The sequence below is a fragment of the Accipiter gentilis genome, chromosome 17, assembly GCF_929443795.1.
Source record: "Accipiter gentilis chromosome 17, bAccGen1.1, whole genome shotgun sequence".
Taxonomy (NCBI): domain Eukaryota; kingdom Metazoa; phylum Chordata; class Aves; order Accipitriformes; family Accipitridae; genus Astur; species Astur gentilis.
In genome coordinates, this window is record NC_064896.1 from 4,577,857 (window position 1) to 4,591,996 (window position 14,140).

At 51.2% G+C, this 14,140-nt stretch overlaps 2 protein-coding genes across 5 annotated transcripts in view; both read left to right on the plus strand.

Annotated features, from left to right (window-relative positions):
• Positions 1–3,445, plus strand: part of ARID1A (AT-rich interaction domain 1A) — a 61,394-nt gene extending 57,949 nt beyond the window's left edge. For both annotated transcript variants that reach the window (XM_049819926.1, XM_049819927.1), the window contains exon 20: positions 495–3,445. In XM_049819926.1, the coding sequence (XP_049675883.1) occupies positions 495–2,219 (1,725 nt within the window). In that variant the 3' untranslated portion in view covers positions 2,220–3,445. The remainder of the gene's footprint in view (positions 1–494) is intronic.
• A 2,686-nt stretch (positions 3,446–6,131) lies between these two features.
• On the plus strand, positions 6,132–13,652 carry PIGV (phosphatidylinositol glycan anchor biosynthesis class V). Of its 3 annotated transcripts, XM_049820973.1 has the most exons (5): positions 6,133–6,192; positions 6,806–7,081; positions 9,712–9,865; positions 11,293–12,450; positions 13,268–13,652. In XM_049820973.1, the coding sequence occupies exons 3-5, from the start codon at positions 9,779–9,781 to the stop codon at positions 13,574–13,576; spliced, it is 1,554 nt and encodes a 517-aa protein (XP_049676930.1). In that variant the 5' UTR covers positions 6,133–6,192; positions 6,806–7,081; positions 9,712–9,778; the 3' UTR covers positions 13,577–13,652. The 3 variants fall into 3 exon arrangements, with proteins under 3 accessions (XP_049676929.1, XP_049676930.1, XP_049676931.1); XM_049820972.1 differs by lacking the exon at positions 6,806–7,081 and having other exon boundaries at positions 6,132–6,192; XM_049820974.1 differs by lacking the exons at positions 6,133–6,192; positions 6,806–7,081 and adding an exon at positions 6,318–6,691.
• The last annotated feature ends 488 nt before the right edge of the window (positions 13,653–14,140 follow it).

Sequence of the window (14,140 nt, forward strand, 5' to 3'; positions counted from 1 at the left end):
CATTGCAGGTATTCACCCACCTCTGGCTCTGTCTTTCCCCGGGACAGTGCGCAGGGAGGCTGGGATGCCCATCCGGAGGGCCAGCTTTTCTCAGTTAGTTGCCATGTGCCTCCGTGGCTGTTGTAAAAACTGCTTGGCAGTACTGTAACTGCTGTTTGGCTTAGCGCTGCCCTCCACCTCCCTGTGTATGAACCAGAGGGGAGAGACAACCAAGAGCATATGTGTGTTTGCCCAGGTATGTGTGTGTGGAGGGGGGTGGCTTGGATACTGAAGGTCAGCATCTGGTTTTGTCTTTGTTCCTTTTCCCAGAGGACGGAAAGCTCTCTTTGGCAAACAGTTTATTGCCAGCATGAAAAGAACCTGCTAATTAACAGCACTGCGTAAATTCTTAGCCCTTTATGCCCTGCTTTCCCAGTTGCTTGTGTTGGCCCAAGTTGTTTTCTGATCACTGTTCCCTTCCTTCCTTCCCCTCCTGTTTTTCTCCTCCCTCATAGCTGCCAGGCTTGCTGGAACTCTTGGTGGAGTATTTCCGGCGCTGCCTGATCGAGATCTTCGGAATCCTAAAGGAATACGAGGTGGGAGACCCAGGGCAAAGAACACTATTAGATCCCGAAAGGTTCTGCAAATCTTCAGCTTCCTCTCCTGAAGAAGGGGAGGAGGATGATGAACCACGGAGCCTGAACTGTGAGGAGGAAGAAGAGGATGAGGAAGAGGAGGAGGCTGCGTTCTCAAGCAAGGACAAAGCACCTCTAGAGAGCAGTGAGGAAAAACTAGTTAGTAAATTTGACAAGCTTCCAGTCAAGGTCGTGCAGAAAAATGACCCATTTGTGGTAGATTATTCAGACAAGTTGGGGCGAGTGCAGGAGTTTGAAAGCGGGCTGCTGCACTGGCGGATTGGTGGCGGAGATACCACCGAGCACATTCAGACCCACTTTGAGAGCAAGACGGAGCTACCTTTGACTCATAAACGAGCTTCCTGCAACTCTGTCTTGAGGAAACGTTCAGCAGCTGAGAGCAACCTGAGCACTAGGGAAGGAGAGACTCCTCCATCTGACAGCTCCTCAGAGAAGAGGATAACTGCCACCATGGATGACATGCTTTCGGCACGTCCGGGCTCCCTGGCAGGGGAGGAGGAAGAGGTCAAAGCTTTGGAAACGGCGAAGGAAAGCAGCAAGTTTCCCTTTGGCATTAGTCCAGCTCAGAGCCACAGAAATATAAAAATTCTGGAGGACGAACCTCACAGTAAAGACGAGACGCCCCTCTGCACCCTCCTAGACTGGCAGGACTCTCTGGCGAAGCGCTGCATCTGTGTCTCTAACATCATCAGGAGTTTATCGTTTGTGCCGGGCAATGACTTTGAAATGTCTAAACATCCCGGGCTGCTGCTGATTCTAGGGAAACTGATTCTCTTACACCACAAGCATCCAGAACGTAAACAGGCACCCCTAACCTATGAGAAAGAGGAGGAGCAGGACCAAGGGGTGAGCTGCAACAAGGTGGAGTGGTGGTGGGACTGCTTGGAGATGCTGCGTGAAAATACACTGGTCACGTTGGCCAACATTTCTGGCCAGCTGGACCTCTCCCCTTACCCGGAAAGCATCTGTTTGCCTATCCTGGATGGACTCCTCCACTGGGCAGTGTGTCCGTCAGCAGAGGCCCAGGATCCCTTCCCAACACTGGGGCCCAATGCGGTCCTCTCCCCTCAGAGACTGGTTTTGGAAACACTCAGCAAACTCAGCATCCAGGACAACAACGTGGATTTGATTCTTGCAACTCCCCCCTTCAGTCGCTTGGAGAAGCTGTACAGCACCATGGTGCGGTTCCTTAGTGACAGAAAGAACCCGGTGTGTCGAGAGATGGCTGTGGTACTACTGGCCAACTTGGCACAGGGGGACAGCCTGGCAGCAAGAGCGATTGCTGTGCAGAAGGGCAGCATTGGCAACTTGCTGGGCTTCTTGGAGGACAGCCTGGCCGCCACGCAGTTCCAGCAGAGCCAGGCCGGCTTGATGCACATGCAGAACCCACCCTTTGAGTCGACGAGCGTGGACATGATGCGCCGAGCTGCTCGGGCGCTGCTCGCCCTGGCCAAGGTGGACGAGAACCACTCGGAGTTCACGTTATACGAGTCGCGGCTGTTGGACATCTCCGTGTCGCCTTTGATGAACTCTTTGGTTTCACAAGTTATTTGTGATGTACTGTTTTTAATTGGCCAGTCATGACAGCTGTGGGATCCGAGACCCTGTGTGCGTGTGCGTGAGTGGAGAACTTAGAAACTGACTGTTGCCCTTTATTTATGCAAAACCACCTCAGAATCCACTGTCTGCCCTGCGCTGTCCTGCTTCTCCCTTGGGGAAAGATGTCCCCATTCCCTCTCCCCTTCCCTTGCCCTTCAAATTTGTCCTGAATCCCTTATTAAAGGAGACAAAGTTCTGTCTACATAGAAGACTTTTTTTTATTTTAACCAAAGTTACTGTCGTTTACAGTGAGTTTGGGGAAAACGACTTGCCGTGTTATCACATTGACAGGCACCACTTTCATAACTGTTTTTAATGGTAAACTCTGAAGGACAAAAGTGACTGCTGAACTCTGTGTGGTTTATCGTTGTACATTCACAATCTTGCAGGAACCAAGAAGTTACCAGTTGTGAACAGACCTTGTCCAAGAGAGGCCTGTGCAGTAGCGTGTAGAACTTCATGTACTGTACACCTTAAACTGTAAACATACTGTAATAATGTCTCACATGGAAAAAAAAAAAACGCTGGATCAGCAGCAAGCTGTAGTTTTTAAAAATGTTTTTAGTTAATGTTGAGGAGAAAAAAAGGCTTTTCCCCCAAAGTATCATGTGTGAACCTACAACACCCTGACCTCTTTCTCTCTTCCTCCTTGATTGTATGAATAACCCTGAGATCACCTCTTAGAACTGGTTTTAACCTTTAGCTGCAGCCTGAATGCTGCCACGTGTGTATATATATATGACGTTGTACATTGCACATACCCTAAGATTCCTTGCAGTTTTGTCCCCCTTTCCCTACCCCTTTATAGTATGACGAGTTAACGAGTTGATGACCTGCAAAAGCGAGACACAATTATTTAATCTCTTGCCAGACATCCCTCCCTGGAGGATGCTGTACAGGTCTCTGTGTATAAAGTCATTGCTGTCTCAGCAGCCAATCAACTTATAGTTTATTTTTCCTGTTTTTGTTTTCTTTCTAATCGAGGTGTGAAAAAGTTCTAGGTTCAGTTGAAGTTCCTGATGAAGAAACACAATTGAGATTTTTCAGTGATGAATTCTGCATATTTGTATTTCAGACGATGTAGCTAAAAACTTGATGTAAATTCCTCCCTTTTTTCCTTTTTTGGCTTAATGAATATCATTTATTCAGTATGAAATCTTTATACTATATGTTCCACGTGTTAAGAATAAATGTACATTAAATCTTGGTAAGATGTTTGTAAGGGTTTTTTTTATTAGCAGAACGGAGAGGTAACTTCAGTGCTGTCAGGTCTTGTAGACGTGATGTTGTAGGTCAGCTCCTTCTTACCACGCAGCACAGAGACCTCAAAGGTCCTGCATGGTACATCCCCAGTGTCGGGGGATGACAAAGTCCATTCTTGCTCTGGAGACCTGCTTAAAGCCATGTGGTCTGGCTTTGCTTTCGTTGTTTGGCTTGTTCCAGCCATGGAGTTTTGGCTTGGTGCTGCTTAGGCTCGGGTAGGAGTGGATTTGCAGCGTGAGGTGAAGCTATGGCAGAGAGACACTTAGTTCACAGGGTGAAAAAGACTGTTGCTCGGAAGGGAGGCAGTTCCCTTTCAGCTCTGTAAAATGGAAAATTTTCATTCCCCTCGCATTTTTCACATTTTCTTGGAACCGCGATGTGGACTCTGACTTCCTTCAGAGGACGGGGTTTTCCAGCGGACAGAGCTGTGATGCCCTTCAGCAAATGGCCAAAGTTCAGGCTCCTTATATGAAAATCTGCACATTTTCATGGGTTAGTAAATGGGTATTTTATTTAGCCTGAAGCTTTGTCCTCAAATGATGATAGAAGCAGGCTAGCTAGAACTGCACTGAGCTCGTTTAAGCAAAAGAGCTAGTTAAAAGAAAAAGGAGAAGCTTTTTTTTGAAGGCAGATGTCATTTTTGTTCAAAAAATCACCTCGTTTTATCCCGCTCGTCCTCTCCTAGGAAGGTCTCAGTTCCCAGAGCCCTCCCTTAGTTGTATTCCTAGAAGTAATTGTGCCAGAATCAGGCTGACTCTTTTCTGAAAAGCGTTTATCAGCAGGAATCGCGGGTGCTCTTTGCCTGGCGAAGGAGAGTCCTTAAAATGGATTTCTTAAGAGACGGGAATGGTGCTGGGCTTCCTTGGCTTTAAAAAATACTGAATGGAAACCAGGTTGTGAGATAAGAATCCTGCTGGACTTCGCCGTTCTGCGACAGTGTTGTTGATTTAAAACCAACTTCTCTGATAATTTAGTTCCGTATCCCAGGAGCTTTGTTTAGTCTGATTAAATTAATGTAAAAATCTTACTTTTTTTAACAGAAAGGACCTCAGCAGCAAGGTTGAAGAAAGGAACATAAGCAGCTTTTGTACAGCCTCTGTTCACATTATGGTGAATTTAATCATAAATGAATGCTACGTTTGGGAGGGAAAGAATAGTCACAAGTGATATTAACTACCCATTTTACCAGTATTTATACAACCAGTTGATCTGAGGGGAGTAATTTCGCTCCCCCAGCGCTTGCATGCACGCAGACGCATACACCTCTCGCACTTCTAAAATGGCTAAAAGAAAAACAGCATAGATGAGAAATTAGGAAAATGAGAGCAAGCAGTGTTCACAGTTTGTAATAAGGGGCTATTTTGAGAGCCACACCTGATCTCAAACTCAGCTGCCCAGAATGCAAATCCTTGATGCTTTGACCTGATTCATAGCCAAAGCTTTCCATTTCTGCAGGCATTCCTTAAAACGCCTCTCTTTGGCCCCGACCACTCCGCCGTTTCCCATTTTTACCAGCAAGGGAGAAAACTTGAGTTCTTCCCAAGCCAGAGCCCTGTTTAAAAGCACTCGGGGAGTCTCCCTTAAGGACTTGTTTGGCAACGCTGATTCGCTTTCATTCCTGCAGTAGATACACGGTGTCACTTCATGTCTGTTTTAAGCACAAAGACTTGCTGCTGTCTTTCCCAGGCGCTGCCGTGCCGGCACCAGCAGCAAGACCTCACGGCGTGCTGCCATGGGCTTGCGATGTGGTTAAGCGTAGCGTGAGCTTGGTTAGGGTGAAAGCAAAATCTGATGCCTCTGTCATCACGTGGACAAGATCTTGAGGGAAACCTGCCCACCCTCTTGTAATAGTAAGTAATTAATATAATAACATGCACTTATTACCAGGCTATTGTTATGTGATGTTGCTTAATGTGTTTTGGCAAGAGACTCGTGTAAGCCGTGCCCTTGCTGCAGCCGCCGCGCGGCTTCGTTTGAGGTTTGTGTTGGTGCGTCTCCAGCAGTAACGCCTTGCTCTCGGTGAGGGCTCCTGGCTGGCCGTGACTTGCATGGAGGAGGGCAGCTTCTGCTTCCCGCTCTGCATCCCAAGCTGCGGCTGGAGCCGAATCCGTCCCCTCTGACCCGAGGCGCAGGCCCCAGGCCGGGCGAGGGTCCCAGCTGAGGGACACGCCGCAGCAGGCTGGACATGGGGCACTGGAGGCAGCCCCAGGGTGTGAGATGGGCACCGGGCCCGCCACCTCCTCCACCACCTGCGCCTCCATGGAGGAAGGTAATTAAAATGTGTCTGCGACTGAGGAAGAGCGTCGCCCCTGTGGTGGGGAGCGTTCCGTTTTTTCAGGTCAATTTGACGCTTCACGACGAGGCAGGGGCGAGGCTGGGGACTAACCTCTGGAACAAGGTGCCCCAGCGAGGCAGGCCATTACCGCCTGATCCCCTCAGCCCCTGGGAGGGAGGCCCGGGGAGGCCATAACCGCCTCCGCCCCTGCCCGCCCTTAACAAAGATGGCGCCGCCCGCCCCTTCCCTTCCTCCCCAACACACACGCACCCGGCCGCCACGTGACGCTGCGCGCAGCCCCGGAAGAGGCGCGCGCAACGCCGGAAGAGGCGCGGCCGGAAGCGGGGAGAGGGGAGAAAGGGGGAGGGGGAGGTGACGGCGGGATGGAGCCGGCGCGGGAGCCGCGCGCCGGGCGCTCAGGTGGGGGAGGGGCGGGGCCGCGCGCGCGCCGCGGGGGGGGGGGGCCGGCCCCCCCCCCCCCCCCCTCCCTTTGCACGGGGGCGCCCCCCCACCTTCCCCCGGGGCCCGCGCAGCCCCTGAGGGGACGGTCCGGGACAGAGGCCCGGGGGCCTGGGTGGGCCTATCGGTGTCACCTCAGGCCCCGGTGCTGATACCGGACGTAGTAAGACACGGCGGGGGGAGCTGAACCGCCGGGAGGCCTCGTACCGGGGCTCTGGGGGGTCCCAGCCGTGTAGAAACCGGGGGGGGGGACACACACGATGCCCGTGGCTGATGGGGACAGTGGTCCGAGGGAGGGGAGGGGGCACCGGGCGTCGTCTGGGGTTTGGTTTTATTTTCCCAACCAGCCCTTCGGAGCGGCCGCGCTGGTAGCGGGAGACACAAAGAGACCCGGTTCCTTCGGCCGGGGCCGAGGCCTCGAGACCGGTGATGGCGGCTGGGACATGTCGGCGTGCCCCGGGTGAGCCCTCCCGTGCTTCTGAGGGGGGGCCGGTCCCGTATGGCCTCGCGTATCAACCCAGTAACAAACACATAAGTGATAACTGGACCTAATCTTGAAAACATCCCTATTCAGCGCTTCAACCGTCATCCGGCCTCTGCTGGAGTCTTGGCAAATTGCCAGCCTGTCCTATCTCCAAAGTGAAGGGAAAGCATCCCACGTTTCACTTCTGTCCGTCTAAACGCCAGGTACCGGCCACGACGGCTTTGGCCGTCTGAAGGAAGCAGCAGAAATGGAGCGTGAGTCGCCAGCGTCTCACCCGATAGTTGGTCTGTGTGGGGATGTGCTTTATGGAGCGGGATTTGTGACGTTGCTGCGTGCAATAGCAAAGGCAGACGTGAAAACACGCAGGTTAGCGACCGCAGCATGTTCTCGCTCTTGGCTCGGACCTGATCCAAATACCCACAGCTCCGGTGTTTGCTCAGCAGGTCCGTTGCCTCGAGCTGAGCAGTCAGGTTGCATTTTGATCCAGCGTGGGTTTTGTTCACACCCACGAGCCATTACAAAAGGTGCGAGGGGTACAAATGTTCCAAATTCCATTCAGACGCAGGCAGAGCAGTGCTGGGGCTGCAGCCCCCTGGACCAGCAGCTGAAACCGGGCAGGAGTGAAAACAGCTGCGAGGCTGGGAGCTCCCAGGCCCACAGAAACAGCGCTAGGCAAACAGGATTTCCAAAATTCAGTCGTATTTCTTTGATGTCCTGGTTAGAATGGGTTTTTAAATACATCTGGAGTATCTTGAATCTGACAGCAGGTTGGAGAAGTACCAAGAGGTGCCCAGAGTGTTGCTCTCCAAGTGTTCCTGGGATGCAGACGGGAGTAGGTTTCCCAACCGGAATCCTGTACCCCAGCCAGGAGCTGATTGCCGGGCGTGCAGAGGGAGGAAAAGCCTTTGTGGCGAGTGCCTGCTGCCGCCGGGTGGTAATCGGTCTCCACTGCATCTTTGCAGACCTCGCCGAAGTCATATTTTCATTTACATGATAATTTACCCAGCGTCTATTTTGTTCGTACACGCGTCCTTTTTTTAGCGCTGTTTCCAGAGTGAGGAAAACACAATTCCTATCTGAGAGCAAAGGGGAACGCAGAACGCGGAAAGACACCTTTAATTAAGACTTTGCGTCTTTCTGCTGAAACATTTTTAACCCGCTTCTGCCTTTTCGTGTCCTTTTTCCGTTTGTGCAGGTGCTCTTTCACGCAGCACTTTTCAAGGTAGAGACATTCCAGCTCTTGATGCTGTGTTGTCTACCAGAACGGTAGTTGTGGGCTGCAGGTTTTTGTAGACTTTGCTGCTTTCCGTTACAAGGTGTGCTGCATCGTGACAGGAAGAGGCTTTTTAAAGCTGTTTGCTTTGAGCCTTCTTGGCACATTCATGCGAGGCTTTTTCTCTGCTTTTTAAAAAAATATTTAAAGTGCTGGGACAATTTTTGCTGCTGTGCTTTAATAGGATTTGCAGCTGTGAATGCGCTTTAATAGAATTTACAGCTGGGCTGAAGTATCCCCTCTCTTAAAATAACATTGCAGCTTCGTGATTCAGGAGAATGTGCCTCCCACTAGTTGCTTTGTCTGTAGCTGTGAATGCTCTGGAGCAAGAGGAGAATATGAGCAACCCCAAAACTTTTGTATGTGGCTAAATAAGAAGCATAATCCTGTGGTTAGGGACTGGAATTATAAATGAGCGTATTTGGATCTTGTTTTTTGCTTTGCTGATGACTTGCTTTCTGCTCTCTCATGCAGTTTTTAATCTGCCGGGTTTTTTTTCTCTGTCAGTAAAATGGTAATAGGAAAACCTCAGCGTGTTTTTAGATCATTAGGTGATCAGTTTGGGGATCTTTATGTACTGTAAGGCGCTGGATCAGAAAGATGGCAGGTGGGAAATAGTGCAGGATGTGGTGTCATTGGAACCTAGCGAGAGCTGTGGGTCTTCTGTTTCTCAAACTGAAAAGCAGTTGGTGGCTGGGGAACCAACGGAAGAAATGTGTTATCTTAAAACGCTGCATAACAGATACTGCCTGCCGTTCGTGGCTCTGGGCCAGTAGTTTTCATAGCTGGTCCCACAATGTCAATCCAGAATATACAGAAAGGAAAGCAGTGAGACTCCACAAAGCAGTTTAAATCTTGCAGGTAAGGTGTGCAGGGAAGAGGTGGACGAGAGCCACCTTAGCATGGGCAATTTGCTTGACAGGCAAATGCCCTCACTGTGGAGACCAGGACCCCTGCCAGAATACTGGAAAACTGCAGGTGGTGAGGGTGGAGTGGTGCGAGTGTCACGTCTTGGAGATGCTGTCTGATTGATGGAAGGGGTGGGGAGAAGCCTGCCTGTCTGAGAAGACACCTTAGCCTTGCTCTGATGGAGTTTGTGGGTTTGGTGCTTTGGAGGCAGCTGAATAAAGCCATTCTGGCTTCCCAGGGGCAAACGCAGGGCAGAGAGCAGGAGAGAGTGAGGAGAGAGCGTGCCTGGCAGCGCCTGGCCGGCTGCGAGCCCCAGTCAACAAACCGCTTACATGGATGTTACGCTCGGAGTCCACATTTTAATTCTGTCTCTACTCAAAAAAAAAAAGAAAAAGGTTTAAATCCCATTCAGCGTATTGGAACTTGAATGTGTGTGTAGATGCTTGGCAGAGCTTGGCTTGAGCTGCTGGTGTTTCTGCTGAGGCAGCCGCTGAGGAGGCCAACGAGCCTGTCTGCTTCTGGTATTTACACTGGCCCAGTAAGAAATGGGCTGAGAGTACATGTTATAACCTCTCTCCTTCTGCATCCTGGCCAAGGTTAAGAAGTCAGGGAAATTTTCTTTCATAGGAGCAATATCAAAGAGGTCTTCTGCGTCATCTCCCAGATCCATGATCTCTTTCATGAGTGACTTTCTTGTTCATAGAGATCCGCAGCCCTTTGAAGTCCCTGACAGTAAATAAAGGCGCATAATTTACAAACATGGCTGAAGCCAGAAATACCTTTCTGTGTCTGTGCTCTCTGTTTACCAATTCAGGTTTCCAAAACCGGAGGAAGAATTTCCTGGGCATCAGTGACCTACTGAGGCAACTTCCAAGCTCAGAATGGAGCTGGTGAACAGACAAGACCCCCACCTCCGAGAGGTCGTGTGGTTTGCAGTATGCTGCAGAGCCCTGACACTTTTGCTGCAGGCAAGTCTCCTGTTCTGAACCAAAGATGCTGCGACGTCTGTTGTTTGCTGCTCCAGGGCTTCTCTCTTCAGCACTGCCTTCTGGACCATGAGCTAGCTGGTTCTGCTTGATAGGGAAATCATCTTCTCCTTTGGAGAACCCACAGGCCAGCTGCATCCAGGGAGGCAGGTTGCTGTTAAGTAAAATTACATAACTTACTGTGTTTTCACATCACTGTTGCAAGAGGCCAGTTTGGCAGCACAAGAGGCTGAAGTCTCTGTTTATCCACAGAAGAGGAACAATAATCTCCCCCTGCACATTCCTCCCAAGTCTCTTTTCCAGAGACATCCTTCTCTGAGCGTGGGAGAGCTTGGTTGCTCACTCCATCCTACCTGTGCCTACCGAGACAGCCAGCAAAGAGTCTAGCTGTTAGCCGTGGCCCTCCTGAAACAACATCAGCCTGAGAAAGCTGTTCAAACAGCAGGCCACTAGCCAGCTGGCAGGTTCTGGCAGCCCCAGTCACCACTGGGTAGGGCTGAGTGGAACCATCAGCTGAGATGAAAGACTCTGTGTTACAAATGCCAGAGGCCTGGTTAGACCAGATGTGTGCTTCATGGTAAAACGGCGGCTTTGTATTTCTTTTAGTCCCAATTTGTTCAGCGTGGCCTTTTCTCTTTTCTCTGCCAGTGTTGAATTCATGGCAGGGGAATCATCCCAATCTACATGTAGTTAAGCTACAAAACTTACCATCTGAGGTTTTTGGGGTTTTGGGGTTTTTTTAAATATATTTTCATTTGGAATGACATTACAATGCATTAAGCTGCATACTTCCTATCTCATGAACTCTCTGGGTTTTGCTCTCACGTTTTAAAATGTGGTCAGCACCAGAAGCTCCTGGAGGCAGAGGTGTGTCCGTTCTGCTTGCTCGTCTCCGGGAAGCAGACCCCTTAATGCATGCTGAGCTGCAGAGGTGATGGAGTGATTTAGAGACTAGAGACGGGGCCTAGAATCGGCTGCTGTCTTTTGCATCAGTTTGCCCCGGGAAAATCTTTTTCTCTAGTTTTGTCTCCTCTCCCTTGTACGTCAGCTGGGACAATAATGCCAAATTCAGTAGAACAGGAGGCTTACCAGTGCTGCAGTACCTGGTGTGAGCGTACGCAGTTAGATGTGCCTGAGCATGGGGCCGAGCAGCTTTCCCTGTCCAATTCCATAGGGGTTCTTGCTGGATATGTTCCAGAGCTTTATTCAGTTTAGGTGTAAATCCCCAAAAGATTGCATTTGGACCTTTCCACAGGCTTACAGGCGTCCCTTGCTGCAAAGCCTCTCAGCCTGGCTTCTGTGCTGCTCCTGTCCCCTTCTTTGAAACCCAGGAGTCCTCCTCCTGCTTGGTGCTTTCCATAAGGTACAAGAGGATCTCCGCTCGACTTCAATCCTCTCTTCTTTTTCAGGCTCTGTTTAACCTCCTGATCCCAGATCACGCTGCAGACGCCTTCTCTCCCCCTCGCCTGTCCGAGCCTGGCCTGTGGGACCTGCTCTTGGAGCAGCTGCTGGGAGGCCTCTCGCACTGGGACGCAGAGCACTTCCTCTTCATCGCTGAGCGTGGTTACCTGTACGAGCACAACTGCGCCTTCTTCCCGCTGTACCCCCTGAGCGTGCGTGCCGTGGCCGAGGGTGCTCTGTGGCCCTTGCAGTGGCTGCTGCGTTTGCGGAGCCGCCTTTTGCTATCAGCTGTACTTCTCAATTCTCTCTTTTCTGTCCTGGCAGCCGCTGCCCTGTATAAGCTGGGCTGCGTTGTGCTGCAGTGTCGCAGGGTGGCTTTCCTTGCTGCTGTTCTCTTTTCTGTCAGCCCTGCCAACGTATTTATGGCAGCTGCTTACTCAGAGAGCATGTTTGCCTTCCTGGCATTCAGTGCCATGTGGCAACTGGAGAAGGGGCAGAGCTGGCTCAGTGGACTGCTCTTCTCCCTTGCTTCTGGGGTGCGTGCCAACGGGCTTATTAATGCTGGCTTCTTTCTGTACTCCCACGGTAAATGCTTTGTCCTCCAGCTGCAGGTGGGTTCAGGATTGGTAAGGAATCTCCCTCTGTTGTGGAAGCAACTCCTTAGTGTGGCATCTTCAGCAGTTCTGACGTGTGCTGGGATTTTTCTGCCTTTTGCTTTATTTCAATATTATGCTTACGTGAGGTTCTGTGGTCCTGGCGCTGGCCTGGAGCAGACTGTTCCCAAGCCACTGCTGCAGCTTGCTCGGGACAAGGGCTATCATCTGGCGGCCGTGAATGGGGTTAAACCTGCTTGGTGCTCCCAGCGGTTCCCTCTGGTCTATTCCTATATTCAAGATGCTTACTGGAATGTGGGCTTTCTCAGGTATTTTGAGCTTAGACAGGTACCAAATTTCTTGCTTGCTTTGCCTGTCGCGCTTCTGGGCTCCTGGGCTGCCTGGACCTACATGATTGCAAACCCCCGGCACTGCCTAACTCTTGGTCTAGAGAGAAGAAAGAGTGAAGAAGAGAGTAAACCAAGAGCTGGATTTTGCTGCCCCGCTGTCTTTGTGTATGTGATCCATGCCACGGTCCTGCTGGCGTTTGGATTCTTCTGCATGCACGTGCAGGTAGGATGTTCACAGCAACACAGAAGAGTGATTTCTTCAGGGGAATGCAGCGTGGTGGCTGAGGCAGCGACAGCCTAAAGCTGTCTCAGCTGCAGGGCAGCACAGGGCAACGCAAACCAAAAGCTTTGCCTTTCCTCTTTTGGAGTTACTTCCACAGAGAGTTTCCAAAGCCAGTTAGTTCCTCTGCTCTCTGCTGGAGAGTTCTCGAAGAGAGCTTGCCAGGTGCTCAGTGTGCTGAGGACACCGGGACGGGGATCAAAGGGTCTGGCTGGCGTTAGCGGCGTTTGACATGTGCTTAAGGCCAGGCTTGCCAAGCCCTGCTAATCGCCTGTTGGAGGACAATGATACCGGGTCATTGTCATGTTGGGCCGAGCTTAATGGATGGCAATGAAAGGATCCAGAGCCTGTCACCAGTACCTAGAAAGTGTTCGAAGGTCTTTTTAGGACACAGCTGGTGGCACTAAGGGTTGGGGGTTGCACTGAAAAAATTGAAGAGTAAGATTCAATTCTCCCCTGAAGCTGCTGCCTCTGCCCAGCTCCTGAGCTGGACAATGACAAGGAACGACAATTAGTTACCCTGCTTGTCCAAAACCTGGGGACCACTTCACTGCTTACACAAATGTTATAAATAAAGCGGGTTGAGCTGAGAGGTGTTTCAGTGTAATAAATCCTAGCACCATGAACTGGGGCTGTATTTTGGTCGTCTTTACCAGCGACCTGAGACAGATAGATGGCTCCTTCCATGCCTCAGGACCAGGGCTGGTTGCAGTCGGAGACCTGCAATTTATGTGATTTCTGCTCTGCCTGTTGTCTTCAGGTGCTGACCCGGTTCCTTGGCTCCTCCTCTCCCGTCCTGTACTGGTTCTCCGCTCACCTGCTTCAAGAATATGAACCTTTACTCCAGAGTGAAGGGACTGATAATCAAACTGTGGCAGCTCGCTCCGAGAAGTCTCTTCTAGGTAAATCTACTGGTTCCTGTGGGAGAGGGACTTCTGAAAACCCCATCGTGAAGCTGCTGATGAACTGTAGATTAATCACCCCCCTCAGCAAATGCATTCTTGGATTTTTCCTGTCCTACTGGCTGCTGGGACTGATTCTGCACTGCAACTTCTTGCCGTGGACGTAGCAAGGGGTGTGTATTGGTGCAGACGGGTCGCGGGGCAGAAGCACTGATCAGAATTTTTTCTAAAAAGCCTGACGTATACGTAACGATGCTGTTGTCTCTGTTACAAAGGCGTTACTCCTCAGTTACTACGTATGTACGGAGCCGTCACCGTGCGAAACCGGCACGTTCCCTTTGCTGTGATGCTACAGCATCCTGCCCCTCTCTCCGCTGTCGTTACTGACGGCCAGAGCTCCTGTAAGCTGCCCGGGACAGGGAATGCATCTCGGTTCCTCCGTCTTCTGGGAGAAGTACTGGTCCCGAGAAATTATTTATGGCAGGGATCCGTGCCTGTCGGATTCCGGTCCGTCGGGAAACCTCCGGTACGGCACAGCGAACATCCCTTGCGGGGAGGATCCTACAGCCTTCCATGAACCGCTCGGCCCGTTCCTTCTCTTCCCAAGCGCTCACCGTCCCCTGAGCGGCCGTGGGGCAGAGACGGGGGGAGGCGGGACGGCTCCGGTTGTTCCTCCCGGTGCTTCCACTCGGCGCTTTGCGGACCGGGGAGCGCGGCAGTCGCCGTCCGAC

Coding starts and splice junctions, on each gene's coding strand:
- PIGV (XM_049820972.1), top strand. CDS start 9,779: ATGGAGCTGGTGAACAGACAAGACCCCCACCTCCGAGAGGTCGTGTGG. Junction 9,866..11,292: donor CCCTGACACTTTTGCTGCAG/GCAAGTCTCCTG, acceptor CTTCTTTTTCAG/GCTCTGTTTAACCTCCTGAT. Junction 12,451..13,267: donor TCTTCTGCATGCACGTGCAG/GTAGGATGTTCA, acceptor TGTTGTCTTCAG/GTGCTGACCCGGTTCCTTGG.